General features: G+C 56.1%; 1 protein-coding gene across 10 annotated transcripts in view; it reads right to left on the bottom strand.

The window, feature by feature from the left end:
• PCBP3 (poly(rC) binding protein 3) overlaps positions 1-12,302 on the bottom strand; it is a 56,314-nt gene extending 44,012 nt beyond the window's left edge. For 3 of the 10 annotated variants that reach the window (XM_053981990.1, XM_053981989.1, XM_053981994.1), the window contains exons 1-3: positions 7,564-7,652; positions 1,509-1,583; positions 248-358 (exon numbers count right to left, since the gene is read on the bottom strand). Coding sequence is in view for 2 of the 10 variants with exons in the window: in XM_053981986.1 (XP_053837961.1) it covers positions 7,564-7,654; positions 11,958-11,962 (96 nt within the window). In the remaining 8 variants the exon portion in view is untranslated. Of the gene's footprint in view, positions 1-247; positions 359-1,508; positions 1,584-7,563; positions 7,655-10,653; positions 10,737-11,957 lie in introns of those variants that run through there. The other 7 variants (XM_053981987.1, XM_053981995.1, XM_053981991.1 and 4 more) reach the window with 6 other exon arrangements.
• Positions 12,303-12,436: the final 134 nt, after the last annotated feature.

Here is a 12,436-nt window from a genome sequence, read left to right as displayed (position 1 = left end):
GAGAGACCTGCACAGATGCAGGAGAGAGGCCCAAGCACCCTCCCTGCAGGTGTTTTACAGCCTAAGGGATCTGCAAAGATCCCTCCTCCCAAGATTTGCAGAGAAGCTATTGCTGCCCCATCCCTGGAAGTGTTCTGGGTCAGGTTGGATGGGGCCTGTGGAAAGTGTCCCCATGTAACAAGATGAGCTTTAAGGCCCCTTCCAATCTGAGCCATTCTGGGATTGTATGACTTGGAAAGGACCTTACCTTACCCTACAGGATGGCCTTGAGCTCCAGAATGATTCCTGGGAAGGTCTGGCTGCACCAGAAAAGGGCATGCTGAGCGTGGGGGGGAACCCAGCAGTCCACGGCACGAGCCTGCAGACCAGGACATGGCAGAGGTTAAAGCACGGCACAGAGGAAAGACCAAAGCTACTGAATGTGAACTTCAGAGAGAAGTAAAACACAGACTGGGGTGGGGATCGGGAGAGAATGATCAAGAGCATCACCTCCAGGTTGTATTTGGGTAGACAAGCAGAATTTTTTTTTTCTGCATTGCAAACAGGTTTGGGCAGATCGTCAGCATCCACCAACCACAGGAAATCATCCTGTGGAGGAGGAGATCCTTGGAATGTCAGAGACTCCCCGGTAACCACAGCCCAGCAGTCCTCCTCTATGGTCACCTGCCTGTGGTCGTGCCCAGCAGTGGAGCCAGGGGCCTGCTTTGTGCATAAACCCAGCGGTGGTGGAAAGGATCCAGCACGTTTCAGCACCACGGTTCCGGGTGTCAGCTGGATTTTTGCTGCTGCTCTCAATAAGTTAACTGGGGCATGCACTACCCATCAATACAATCAATGGAACAGCCTCAGCCACTAATAAACCAAGTGCCAGAGGGCAGGAAAACCTCTCCACTGCTCAGAATATTCCCTTGGCAGCAGGGTGGGTGAGCTGGAGACCCCTTGCTTGAACTTGGTGCTGCTCTTAGTGTGTTGGGGCACCTTATGTGTTAACAAGGAAAACCTTCCCCTTCCCAGTGACTCAGCAACCTCCATGCTCATCCCCAGTGACCTGGGCACTTTCCTGCCATGGCAAGGAGCCTGTCAGTGGGAGGGGAGCCCATGGGACCTCCTGAGGTGATTCTTCAGCCCTGCTGATGCTCACAGCAGCATCAGCACTAAGGTAAGAGCGGGCTGCCCAGGGCTTTATCCCTTTGGGGCTGAAAACCTCCAAGGACGGAGCAAACACAGCCTCTCACAGCAACTAGCTGTCTTCATAATTTATGTTTTTTCCTCTCAAAAAAGTTCTCTCCACATCCTCCAAGGTAGTGGCTACATCCCCAGCTGGTGTCACCTGCAAGCAGCGCAGGTGCCAGGATGGACTCTGAGGGATTTCCCCACTCTCCACTGAGCCTACACCAGCCAGATAAATTCTAAATCCCAGTAACTGCTGCAATCGCAACATCCAGTCCCATGGGCTCTGGCCAAAGCTGAAAACCTGGAAAGGATGGAAACCTCAAACTGTGGCTCACCGTTGGAAGACCTGCAGGGCCAGGTCAGGGATCCCGTGGAGCTGGTGGTCAGCAGTGCAGGAGGCAGGGAAGGATCTGGAAGACAGCACATCTCAGCACCCTGAGGAGCCCAGGCAGCCCCCTCACCTGGAATCCACAGAGCATCCTCCCAGCCCTGCTGCCGTGGCCGAGGGCAACACAGGGAACAGGGAAGCCCAGGGCCAAATCAGAGGAGTCCTTGGTAATTGTTTTATTCAAATCAGTACCAATTGCTGGTCACTGATCCCAGGATTCATAATAAGGGAAAATCCTCATCACGGCACCAGTCTCATCAACATACCCATGAAAAGGGAGCTCAGGCAAGGATGTAGGGATGCTGGAAGGAAAAGGGGTTGCAGGGAAACCCTAACCCTTCTTCCCAGAGCCAGAGTGGGCACAAATCATCAACCCACATCCCATAAATTCATGGGGGAAGAGACTTGCACTCATCTTCCGGGTCCTAGGTTTGAGTTTATCCAAAGGCAAGGCTTAGCATCCAGCAAACACAGCATTAAGGAATTTTTTAGCAGTTTTCTTAATCAAAAATGAGTCCATCTCTCAGCAGCTCTGCTCCTTGTTATGTCCCAACCCTTCAACCCACCAAGTTGCAGGTGAGATCCCAGCCATGACCCTGTGCTCCTGTAGCAGGCACCAGTGCATGTGCACGAGGTGTTCTCTGCCATCAGGGTGCAGGTCACCCCCAGGCACACAGGAGGTTTGGTGCTGTGCTGGGACAACCTCAGTTCCAGCACAGGTAAGAGTGAACCTCAAGCAACCCAAAAGCAGAAACCTCAACACTGCAAAGGGCATCTTGGCTGCTTTAAGCACCATCTGACAGCTCCAGTGGGGCTGTTTCCAGAAGATTCTGCTGAGCACAGCCATCCAGCACATGCCACATCACACCACAGTGGCTCCTTCCTCATCACTGACCAGTCCAAGGCACTCATAGATTGTCTTAAAAGGTATCATGAGATGGATAAGCAACATTTGGGCTGCTGGGGGACTATCACCCTTGCCATCACCTCCCTAATCCTCTCTACAGCATGGCCAAAGGCCCTGCACCTTGTGGCTGCCCTGACAGTAAAAGCAAAGGAGCCAATGGAATTTTTTTCCTGGATGCTCTCTCCAGTGTAGCATGCATTGCCAGGAGAGGCACCAGTAGGCCTCTCCCACCAAAAGCTTTCCACCTCCTGATCCAGAGCAGTGGAGAGCATGGCTCTATCCCTGCATGGACAGCTCGCCTGCTAGCTCACATGGACTACGTCCCATCAGGAAATTTGGTCAGGAATGTTCAAAAGGATCACTCAGGATGCTGAAGGAGTCATTTCTGAACAGCAGAGTGCCCAGATCCCAGCAAAATCCCACCTACTGCTCCCAGATAAAAGCACCTGATGATGCAAGGAATTCCAATGCACTGATGTGACCAATCCCAAAAATCAGCCTCTGGAGACTACAGCATTTCACTGCCCTTAACTCATTCCAGTGAGGCCACAGGGACCCAGGGGCTGGGCAGTTTGATGGCCCCACCTGCACTGGAGCCCTCAGCCACCTCATTCCAGGGGGCTCAAAATTTAGTCTTGGATGGGAATGGAGGAAACACAAACACATGGACAAATCTGGGGCCATCAGCAGAATGCCAAGGGGAAGGAGCTGAGGGTGGCTCCCTGCTCATGCCCAGCTTCCAAGGTGAGCTGGTGGTACTTCCATGTGGGGGCAGCTCCCGTGCCTGGTCACACAGGGCTGTGAAAACTCCCTGCTTTTGCCCAGGCAGTCCCTATCCTACCATCTCTAATACCACATCCCCTACTCCATACCACTCCCCTGCTGCAACACCCATCCTGCCTCTCCTGCAAACTCAGGACTTCAGCTTCCCCTCACCACTGGTGAGTCCCTGGCTTTTTGTGACCATCAGGAACCTTCCTTCGGATATTTGGGACCACGGTGCACATGTGTGAGGTCCAAGCTCTGCAGAGAGCGTGGAGAGCTTGGAGAGGTCCTATAGCTTTGCTGTAACCCTCCAGGGAAAATTCAAGGTCTTTTGGAAGACATGTTGTGCAGTGGTGAGGGAGGGATGGGATGAGGATGGGAATAGCTGGGATGGGATGGATGGGATGGGATGGGATGGATGGTATAGGGATGAGACAGGATATGATGGGATGAGATGGGGCAGGATAGGATGGGATGGAGATGAGATGGGAATGGGGATGGGATGGGATGAGATGGGATGGGGATGTTCTCCCACCATACCACCAAACCTTGTACACCCCAAAGACAGGAATACCAGTGAGATGGCTCCATCTGCATTGATCCCCCAGGCTGCCAGCCCCCTTTGTGCTGGAGGGAACTCCCCTTCCCTCCACTGGAGATGCAGCAGCCCCCACATCACCTGGATCCGCTCTGCTCTGGGGTTCTGGACGCCACCGCTCCCTGTGCAGGGAGAGAGGGATCCTCCCCTGACCTGTGTTCCCATCATCCGCCTGTCCAGGTGTTCCACGCAGACAGAGGCAATGATTTTGATGTCCCAGTGAACAAGGTGTCGGAATGCATCAGCCTCAAAGGGCAGCCTTCAGAGCTGCCTTCTCCTCCCATGTGCTGCCTGGGCGAGGAAAACCAATTCCAGCTTTGCACACACACACACACACCGTGTCACCGGTGCCTGAGATTTTCCAGCCTTTTAACTAAAAATCCTTGCAAACACTACCCATGAGGAGGGGGAGTCAGCAAGCCTGGGGCAGGGGTTGGAGGGGAGGTGCCGCTCAGCTGGCAGAGGGGCAGCCCCACGGGCAGAGCCCGGTGACGTGATGGAACCTGAGCGCTGCGGAGCCGTCAGGAACCTGGGCATAGATGAGCTGAGAAAAGCCATGAGCAGAGTTGACATCTGTCCCCTGGGTGGGTACCTAATGAGGGGAGACACTGTCCATTTGTGGAGATAAGGAAAAGTTAAAAGATTTCCGAGCTGACACCTGGCAGCCTCCATCGGTGTTCCTGACCACACAGCAGGGGAAGGAGAACAGCAGTCACCCCTGGACTCTGCAGGGGTAGGTGAGCTGGATGGCCACGGGGTTGACATCTCAGCAGCTCATCCATGCTGCCCAAATCTCCCTTGCTTGTGTTTTTCTGCCACCTTAAAAGAGAAACTGGTGCTTTCTGAGAGCTGGGGGAGGGGGGGGGGGGGCAGTCTGGCAGGGTCCCATGATACCCCATTCCCCAGGAAAAGGAAGCAGCATGGCAGGGAGCACATTCCTGGGTCCAGCAGCACACCAGACCTGCTCTAGACTAGGATCTGGGCACGGGCAAAGGCTCCTTGTGTCCTGTGGTCTCCACATCCCAGGAGTAGGATGGCACTCAGCAATGCTTCAGCCCCCGCGTCGCCCAGCAGCCCCCCCATGCTTCCACAAACCTAGTTCTGTCAGTCTCTATAAATCCAGCCTCCCTAAGCCCATTTGTCACAAGTTCTTCCCTAACTCACCTCCAGCCTCTTCCCTTCCCACCACCTTCCACTGGTGACAAGAGCGATGGAGCAGGAGAAGGGAGAGCCCTGTATCACTCCTATTGCCTCCCAGCTTTTCCCTCAGGAAAACCTGGGTCTAAAAGTACTTGTGAGCCATCAAACAGCCCCATTCCCTCCCAAATCCCACAGTGAAATGCTCTTCTCCCCACCTGTCTGCCTGCTTTCCTAAAGGCCAAGTGGATTTACAGAGAAAACACCTCCCTGCAAGTATCCTGGCTGAAAGGGGATATCCTGGAGCATCCTCAAGGCTTTTCACCAGTCTAAAAAGCAGCTTAAAAACACTGACATTACTTCACATGGTTTTCACCACCTCCACCAGCACAGTCTCAGGTCTAAACTCTATCACCTCCATCACCTGCCTGGCTCCAGGGATTTTTGCTCCTTTCCAACAAATATAGCTAAAAACGCCCAAAAGAAGGGTGCAACCCTTTCCCTGGGATGCCTGGGAATGCAAACAGTAGCTGGGTTCAGGCTGCTCCTCCCTGGCACCCGCTGATCTGCTGGGTTCAAGCAGATGGAGCAGCCACAAATCCCCCCTAAGTCAGGGAAGGGACTAATCTCCTAGAGGACAAATCAGTTGCCAAGGCGGGGAAGCTCAACATTCCACCTTTTCCTCCCTCCTCTGGCAAACCCAGCAGCACCCAGCATACCCAGAGGGATCACAGCACTCCTGAGGGCAGAGGAGGCACCAGGAGTTTGGGTACCTGGTGGAGACCCATTCTGGGGACAAGCAGACATTCAGGTCACAGAGAGCTAAGCCTCACGTGCCCTGTGCAGAGAGGCACAGCAGCTGGTGTCTCTGTGAGGAAAACCACATCTGGTGAGCTCTTAAAACTTCCAAAATGCTCTCCAGCCATGACAGGCTGAGGCTTCTTCAAGACTGAGAGGTCCTTGGTGGGTGTGGGAAGCCAGAGGAGCAGCCACTGGAATGAGGTGGATTACCCACAGTGGATTCCCTGGTCCTTCCTCACTGCTGGAGGAGGACTAAGTCCACTGGAGAGAGTTAGTCCAGATTCACAGGATGTGATCTAGAGAGCCAAACATGCTCTCTCCAAAACACAGATATCCCCAGAAGGATTGGGAATGACAAGGTGCTGATGTCAAAGCCCCACAGCAGATCCCACCATGGACATCACCCCCAGCCACGCTAAGCCCATGTCCTTCAGAAAGACCCTAGACCAAAGACCCCAAACCATAGGTCAGCCCAAGGACACACAGCCTGGTCCTGCTCCCAGGGCCATCCACAAGTGCCAACCCTCGCAAATTCATTTTCCTTCTGCTCCAGAGGCCACGGAAAGTGAGAAGGTCAGCAAATTTTGTGCCACTCTTCATTCTTCTGGGTTGTGTTTTTTTATCCCCTCCTCTTTTCTTTCTTGTTCCCCCTCTTCCCTTGCCTAAGGGCTGGAAAACTCCTCCTGTGTGCTCACAAGGGACAATGTCTTGCCAGATATTGTCAGCCCTTCTCAGAAAACTCCAAGGCAGGAGAGCTGATGAGGACAAGCAGGAGAGCTCTCAGAAACACTTGGAAGGAGGAGGCTGCAGCCCAGGGAGAGGATGGAAAAGGTACAGGCTGGGATGTGTGGCCTCTGGGTTTGGATTGCACTGTGCACCTCGGATGGAGGATCATGAATGGCCAGCAGAGCCCGGGGAAGCCCCGATGAGGTGTGATACCCATGAGTGTGGCACAGCATCAGTGCCACCTCTCTGGGTGCCACTGCACATCCAAAGGAATGGCCTGGGACAGAGGGTGAGCCACTGGTTTGTCCCTGGGAATCGTGGCCACTCAAGCTATGCATTCAAAACAGGCAATTTCAAGTCCCCCACTAATCCATCCCCATGCCCTCGAGGGGAGATTTGGGGAAAATCCCAACATTTCCCTGAGGGAACCCCAAAAAAACCTGTTTTCCAGGTGGGGAAACTGAGTCACAGAGGAAACCACCATGGACAGGCTTGCCTGTCCCATGGAGCCACACTGTCCCAGGGAAGGGCTTCATTTTCCAGATACCCTGGGCTCATGTCATCATGCCTTGCCTTCATGTTATCAGTCCAATAAAAGCCTTTAAATAGGGAATTGTTTCTATATTTTAAGGAAAGTTTAGAGGCACAGAGTGAGTGAGCATCTCTGGACGTCTCTGGCCCAGCTCCCACCCCAAGCATGGTCACTCCAGAGGTGGGTTAGGCTGCCTGGTATGAAATGACTCCACCCTGAAACCTCAAAACTTCTTCCAAGCCCTCCATTTTCTCCCTGCACACAAGGAGATGTTCCCTGGATACCCTCAGCCACTGCCATCGCCAAAAGGCCTCATTTTTATCCTTTTCAGAGCACACTGGGTAGCAGGGACCTCATCACACATCATCATGGTGATGTCCCCATACCCATGGTTGTGACCCCATGCCCACAGCAGTGTCCAGCCTGGAATGGTCACCAGCCTGCATGACCTGTGCCAGGGGCGAACATGCCATCATCACCCCAAGGGTCCCCCAGACAGCACCAGGCCTGCGGTGGGGCTGTTCCTGCCTCCTCACCTCCAGAATGGGTTGCAGGTGCAGCACAACCTGAAGGCACATCTGGCAGTGTTGGAAGGGTGCTGCTGCAGCTGGATGGGTGGCTCCTTCCCTGTGGAATAAAGGGATGAGAGTCAGTTATGGAGCAAAAGCATCCTCCAAACAATGTGTCCCCCACAGCAGGTCCCCATCCTGGGGACACCCACGCAAGCGATTGAGCCCATGCCAGAGATGTCACCACCATAATTCTCTCAGGACAAGCAAGTCCTAGATGCAGCTTTTCCCAGCCCAGCTGACCAGAGTCCTATAAGGCATGATCAGAGGCCTCTGGGCCACTTGGATTTTCAGGAATTCATCACCTTGTGCTGGGAAAGTAGGGACAAGAGGGTTTGCTCCTTGGTGGCAGGGATGCATGAGTCATCCTCCAGCCTGATGCCCTTGAAACAGAGCCAAAAAAGCTTTTACCAAAAGTAGCCAGCAACAGGATACCAGAGCTGCAGCTCCAGCATTAACCCTTTCCTGGCAGAAGCTGGCTGGCTGCCCTGCCATGCAGATCCTTTCTCCTCCTCTGCTCAGTGCTGGGTTTGCCCACTGTGTGCACCCAGCAGGTGCCAACACTGCCCTGGCAAGGGCAGGGAGGGGGACATGCCATGAGACCCCAGTGATGGGCTGCTGCCAGTCCAAATGGGGTTGGAAACGCAGGCCCCCCAAATGGGGAACGCCATTTCTCTTACATATGTCCCACCACAAAGCCTGCCCAGCAAACAGGACAATGTTTGGAGTCCACCAAAGCGAAAACACAACTCAAAAAAAATCTGGTGGAAAATATAAAGCTCTTTATTTCCACTCCTTTGGGGGAAAGGCTCTTGATTCCTGCACTCCTTGTTTCACTTAGGAACCCGCCAACCATCCGTAGCTCTGATGGGATCCTCATTGTTTAGTGTGCCAAGACTTGATGAGCTTTCCCCAAAATAGGGGGAACTAGCCTGCTGGAGCATGCCGTATTCCCTCCTTGACAGAAAAGAGCCCTGTGGGGACAAGTGGGAATTTTTGTGTTAAAAGGAGGTTTTCCTCCCTGCAGGCAGGCAGAGAGGTGCCAGCACCCAGCTTTCCTGCCAACCTGATGACCATGGATCTATTCCTGCAGTGTGGAAAGGTGGGAGCTTCAAACCATGGCCGTGGCAGTGGGCATGACCATCACTGATCTGGGACAGGGCAAGAAGATGGAGGATTATGCTCTTTGTCCAGGACTGGGAGTGAAGGGTCCACCCAGGAGTGGGTGCTGCACTGCAGCCTTGTTGTACAGGGCCCCAAAACAAGTCCAGCCTCTCCTGGGGCCATCAAAAAGAGAAGGGAAAGGTGCTGGGGGTTACATTGATACCCACTAACCTGGGCTGGAGCCTCCTGCCACACCCGTGGACCCAAGCATCACTTCACCCACCCCAGCAGTCTGGCAGTGTTTTGGTATCTGCATGGACCTGCCCAGGGCATTTAAAGCGAGCTCAGACAGGGATTTCCCTCTCTCACATTTTCCCACAGGTCGCTATGCAAATGCTCCTTGAAAGCATGGATTAGGTCATGGAGATTTTGAGTGGCTTCTTCACCTTCCCCAGGGTTCTCCATTCCCATTTTGCTTCCTTACAGTCTGCAGCAGGGGCTGCTGAGCGTCTCCTCTATCCTGGGGGATCCCTGTGCCCCTGCGAGCTCACCCCAGACTCCGGATGCAGTGTCCTGTGTCTCCCACCAGGACCACCCACTCCCTTGTACTGCATCCCTCACGATGCACCGAAGCTCTCGGCTCTCCCAAGGATAGGCAGCATGAACCGCCCAGGCCTGGAAAACCTGGAACACCCGATCTGTGCCACAGCAGTGGGCATTCCCCCACACCCCCAGCATCAGGGGCACCACGGCCCTGAGCTGCCTCATCTGCCCTGCTCTGCCCTGCCTGCCTGCAGGACTGGGGGGAATCCCTGCAGTGATTCCCAAGAAGCCATGCAGCATCTGCATGGGGTAGGGATCTGCAGCGCAGCACGCGCTGGAGGATGCTGCACTGGCCAGGCTGCTGCATGGACCCCTCCCCAGCACGGGTCTCACTCAGACCCCAGGAGGACCTGCTGAAAGGAGGTGGGCAATAAACACTGCCCCAGGAACCAGAGCTGAATAAACTGACCCCTCCTGAGCCCGCTCTGTGTGATGAGAGGTGGTGGCTCCAGTGGGGAGCAACCACAGCGCAGGGCACCCACTGCTCCCGCAAGGCACATGCTGAAGAACCAGCTCAGTGACTGAGTGGGTGACAGCCCTGACTGTGGCAGGGGGTTAAAATTAGATGGTCTCTAAGGTCCCTTCCAACCCAAATTATTCTGTGATTCTATGACGATTCTGACTTTGGAGGAAGAACAGAAAAGTCCTGCCTGGGGAAATGGGTTCCCAGGAGATATCTACCCAGCTACACGGGAAGTTTTGAGGCCTGGGAGCCCTTTTCTCCCCCCCACTACTGATATTGAGGCTGCATTTGCACCACTTGGTGACCACCACACCTGGAGCACGGGCTCATAAGTGACCACCAGCCTAACACTCGTAAGGCACCATGGGTGCTGACAGCCAAAAACCAGCAGCCAGGGCTCAGAAATACACCGTGGGACCCCTCGGGATATTCCCACCCAAAGTCACGCAGCATCCCCGCCGTCACCCATCCCTATGCACATTTCTCCCTGCAGTAACGAGTGGGGGCGGGTCGGAAAGCCGTTCCCCTTGGGGACCCCCACTTATCCCCAAACGGGGACAGCACTTTGGGATTGTTTCAGCAGAGCCCGGGAGCCTCCCAAGACTGGGAGCCAGGGACCGAAAACTCCCAGCAGCCTCGCATGAGCCGCCCAGCCGGGAAGGTGGCAGCACACGGCGGCACCTCCTGGGGACGCGGGGGACACGGGGACAAGGTCGGTGGGTGCACGCCCTCCGCTCCCCGGAGCGCTGGCGCACAGGGAGCCGCCTAGCCCCGTTGTTGCCGCCACCACACCCATCCGCGTCCCAGCACGGGGACCCTTCTTCCCCGCTCCAGGTCCCGGGCCCCCCACGCCCAGAACACACCCCTCAGAGAAGGCAAAGTCCTACCTGTGTCCGGACGGACGGACCGAGGGACGGCTGGGGCAGGACGGGGGAGGGCAGGGCTGACTCAGGGGCGGTGGCAGCCGGAGCCGAGCGGGAGAGCCCAGCTCTGCCCGCCACCCGCCGGCTCTGCCCGGCCCCACGACTTCCTGCCCCTGTCCCGTCCCTTCCCGTCCCAGACCCCGTCCCTGCCCCTGTTTCTGCCTCTAAACCTGCTCCTCCCCTGCCCCAACTCCTCCTCTAGCCCCCGCTCCTTCCTCAGCCCCTTCACTGCCCTCTCCCTAATTCGGCCCCTGCCGCAGCCCCTGTACCTGCTCCTCCCCTGCCCTGCTCTTCCCCCTACTCAGTCTCTACTCCGGCCTCCGCCCCGTCATTGCCCTCTCCCTAATGCAGCCCCTGCCTCTGTTCCTGCTCCTAAACCGGCTCCTCCCGTCCCAGCTCCCTGGTCCCTACTTTTCCCCCTACTCAGTCCCTACTCCTGTCCCCGCCCCTTCACTGCCCTCGCCCTACTACAGCCCCTGCTTCTGCCCTAAACCAGCTCTGCCCCTACCCAATCCCTGCCCCTGCCCTGTGGTGGCTGGGGCCAGTCCCAGGCGACACCGCCTACGGTGACTCTGCCCCAGGATGACTCTGCCCCAGGATGACTCTGCCCCAGGATGCTGGCATTGCCCCGGTGCCCAACATCGCCCCGGACCCACACCCTGCGGAGCTCCTGCAGCCTCACCCGGCTGCGTTTAAGGGAGGGACACCTAACCCTGCCACCATCCTGCCCATCAGGGATGGACACACAAGTCCCACTTGCCCGCGGGAGGGACAGGGTGGAGACAGGGAGCTGGCGGACACGTCTGCTGTGGTCTGGCCATCCTCACCAGGACCACCTGGGGGGCTCAGTAGGGCTGGAAGCTTCTGGGTTGGAATATCGAGGGCTGCCTGGCCCTGCTTGGGTGGGACGGGTATATTATGAGAGTGTGTGTGTGTGTGTGTGTGTGTGTGTGTGTGTGTGTGTGTGACAGTCCCCGGACGTCTGGGATCCTGCTGCCGCACTTCCAGGCGGGAAGATATAAATATTTCAGCGGAATAGCCGAGCCCTGTCAGCTTTCATTTGCTTCTGGCAGGGTGAGCGCTGGGAAAGGGGGAGGAAAGGCGGGGAGAGAAGATGCGCTCGGAAGATGCGTCATCTCCCGGGAGATGGGGCACCAGCTCCGAGACCCGATTTTCGGGGGGCTCCACATCCTCTAGGGATGCTCTTCCCTCCGGGAGAAGTGCACGGCCGTGATTCAGCCCCTCCAGGTCCTGATGGCCGGACTCACCCCATAAGCAACTCTCGGGGGTTGCTTCCAGGCTGGGCGAGGGGATGAGAAGTTTCGGGAGCTCTGCTTGGAGCACAGGGGGGAACTGCTCAGGACCCTTTGGGATACAGCACAGAGCAGACTGGAACAAATCCACCCCCAGGATAAAACGGGGTGCAGAAATAAATCCAAGCAGCCATGGGTATCATAAATCAGAGGAGGGAGCCAAGGCGGGGGCAGCGTCCCCCAGGGCCCGCAGCCCAGAGGCAACGGCAGATGGGCAAGGAGCTGACTCCGGCTGAGGGCAGTGGAAAAGGGAGTCCTTCACGCCCTGCCGATGCTTTCGGAGGGGGATTTGTCCCTATATGGGGCAGAGGTGCCGGCGCAGCTCTGTCCTGGCCTGGCGGAGTTTTTCCTGTTCCTCCTCCTCCTCCCCTTCCTCCTTCCCGCTGCACTGTGGGGTTTGTAGTCTCCGCGCCGCCCCACACGTGGAGCGCGAC

The sequence above is a fragment of the Vidua macroura genome, chromosome 7 (genome assembly GCF_024509145.1).
Source record: "Vidua macroura isolate BioBank_ID:100142 chromosome 7, ASM2450914v1, whole genome shotgun sequence".
In the NCBI taxonomy this organism is placed as follows: domain Eukaryota; kingdom Metazoa; phylum Chordata; class Aves; order Passeriformes; family Viduidae; genus Vidua; species Vidua macroura.
The sequence above is the reverse complement of the archived record's forward strand: the minus strand, read 5'-3'. Positions and strand labels throughout refer to the sequence as shown.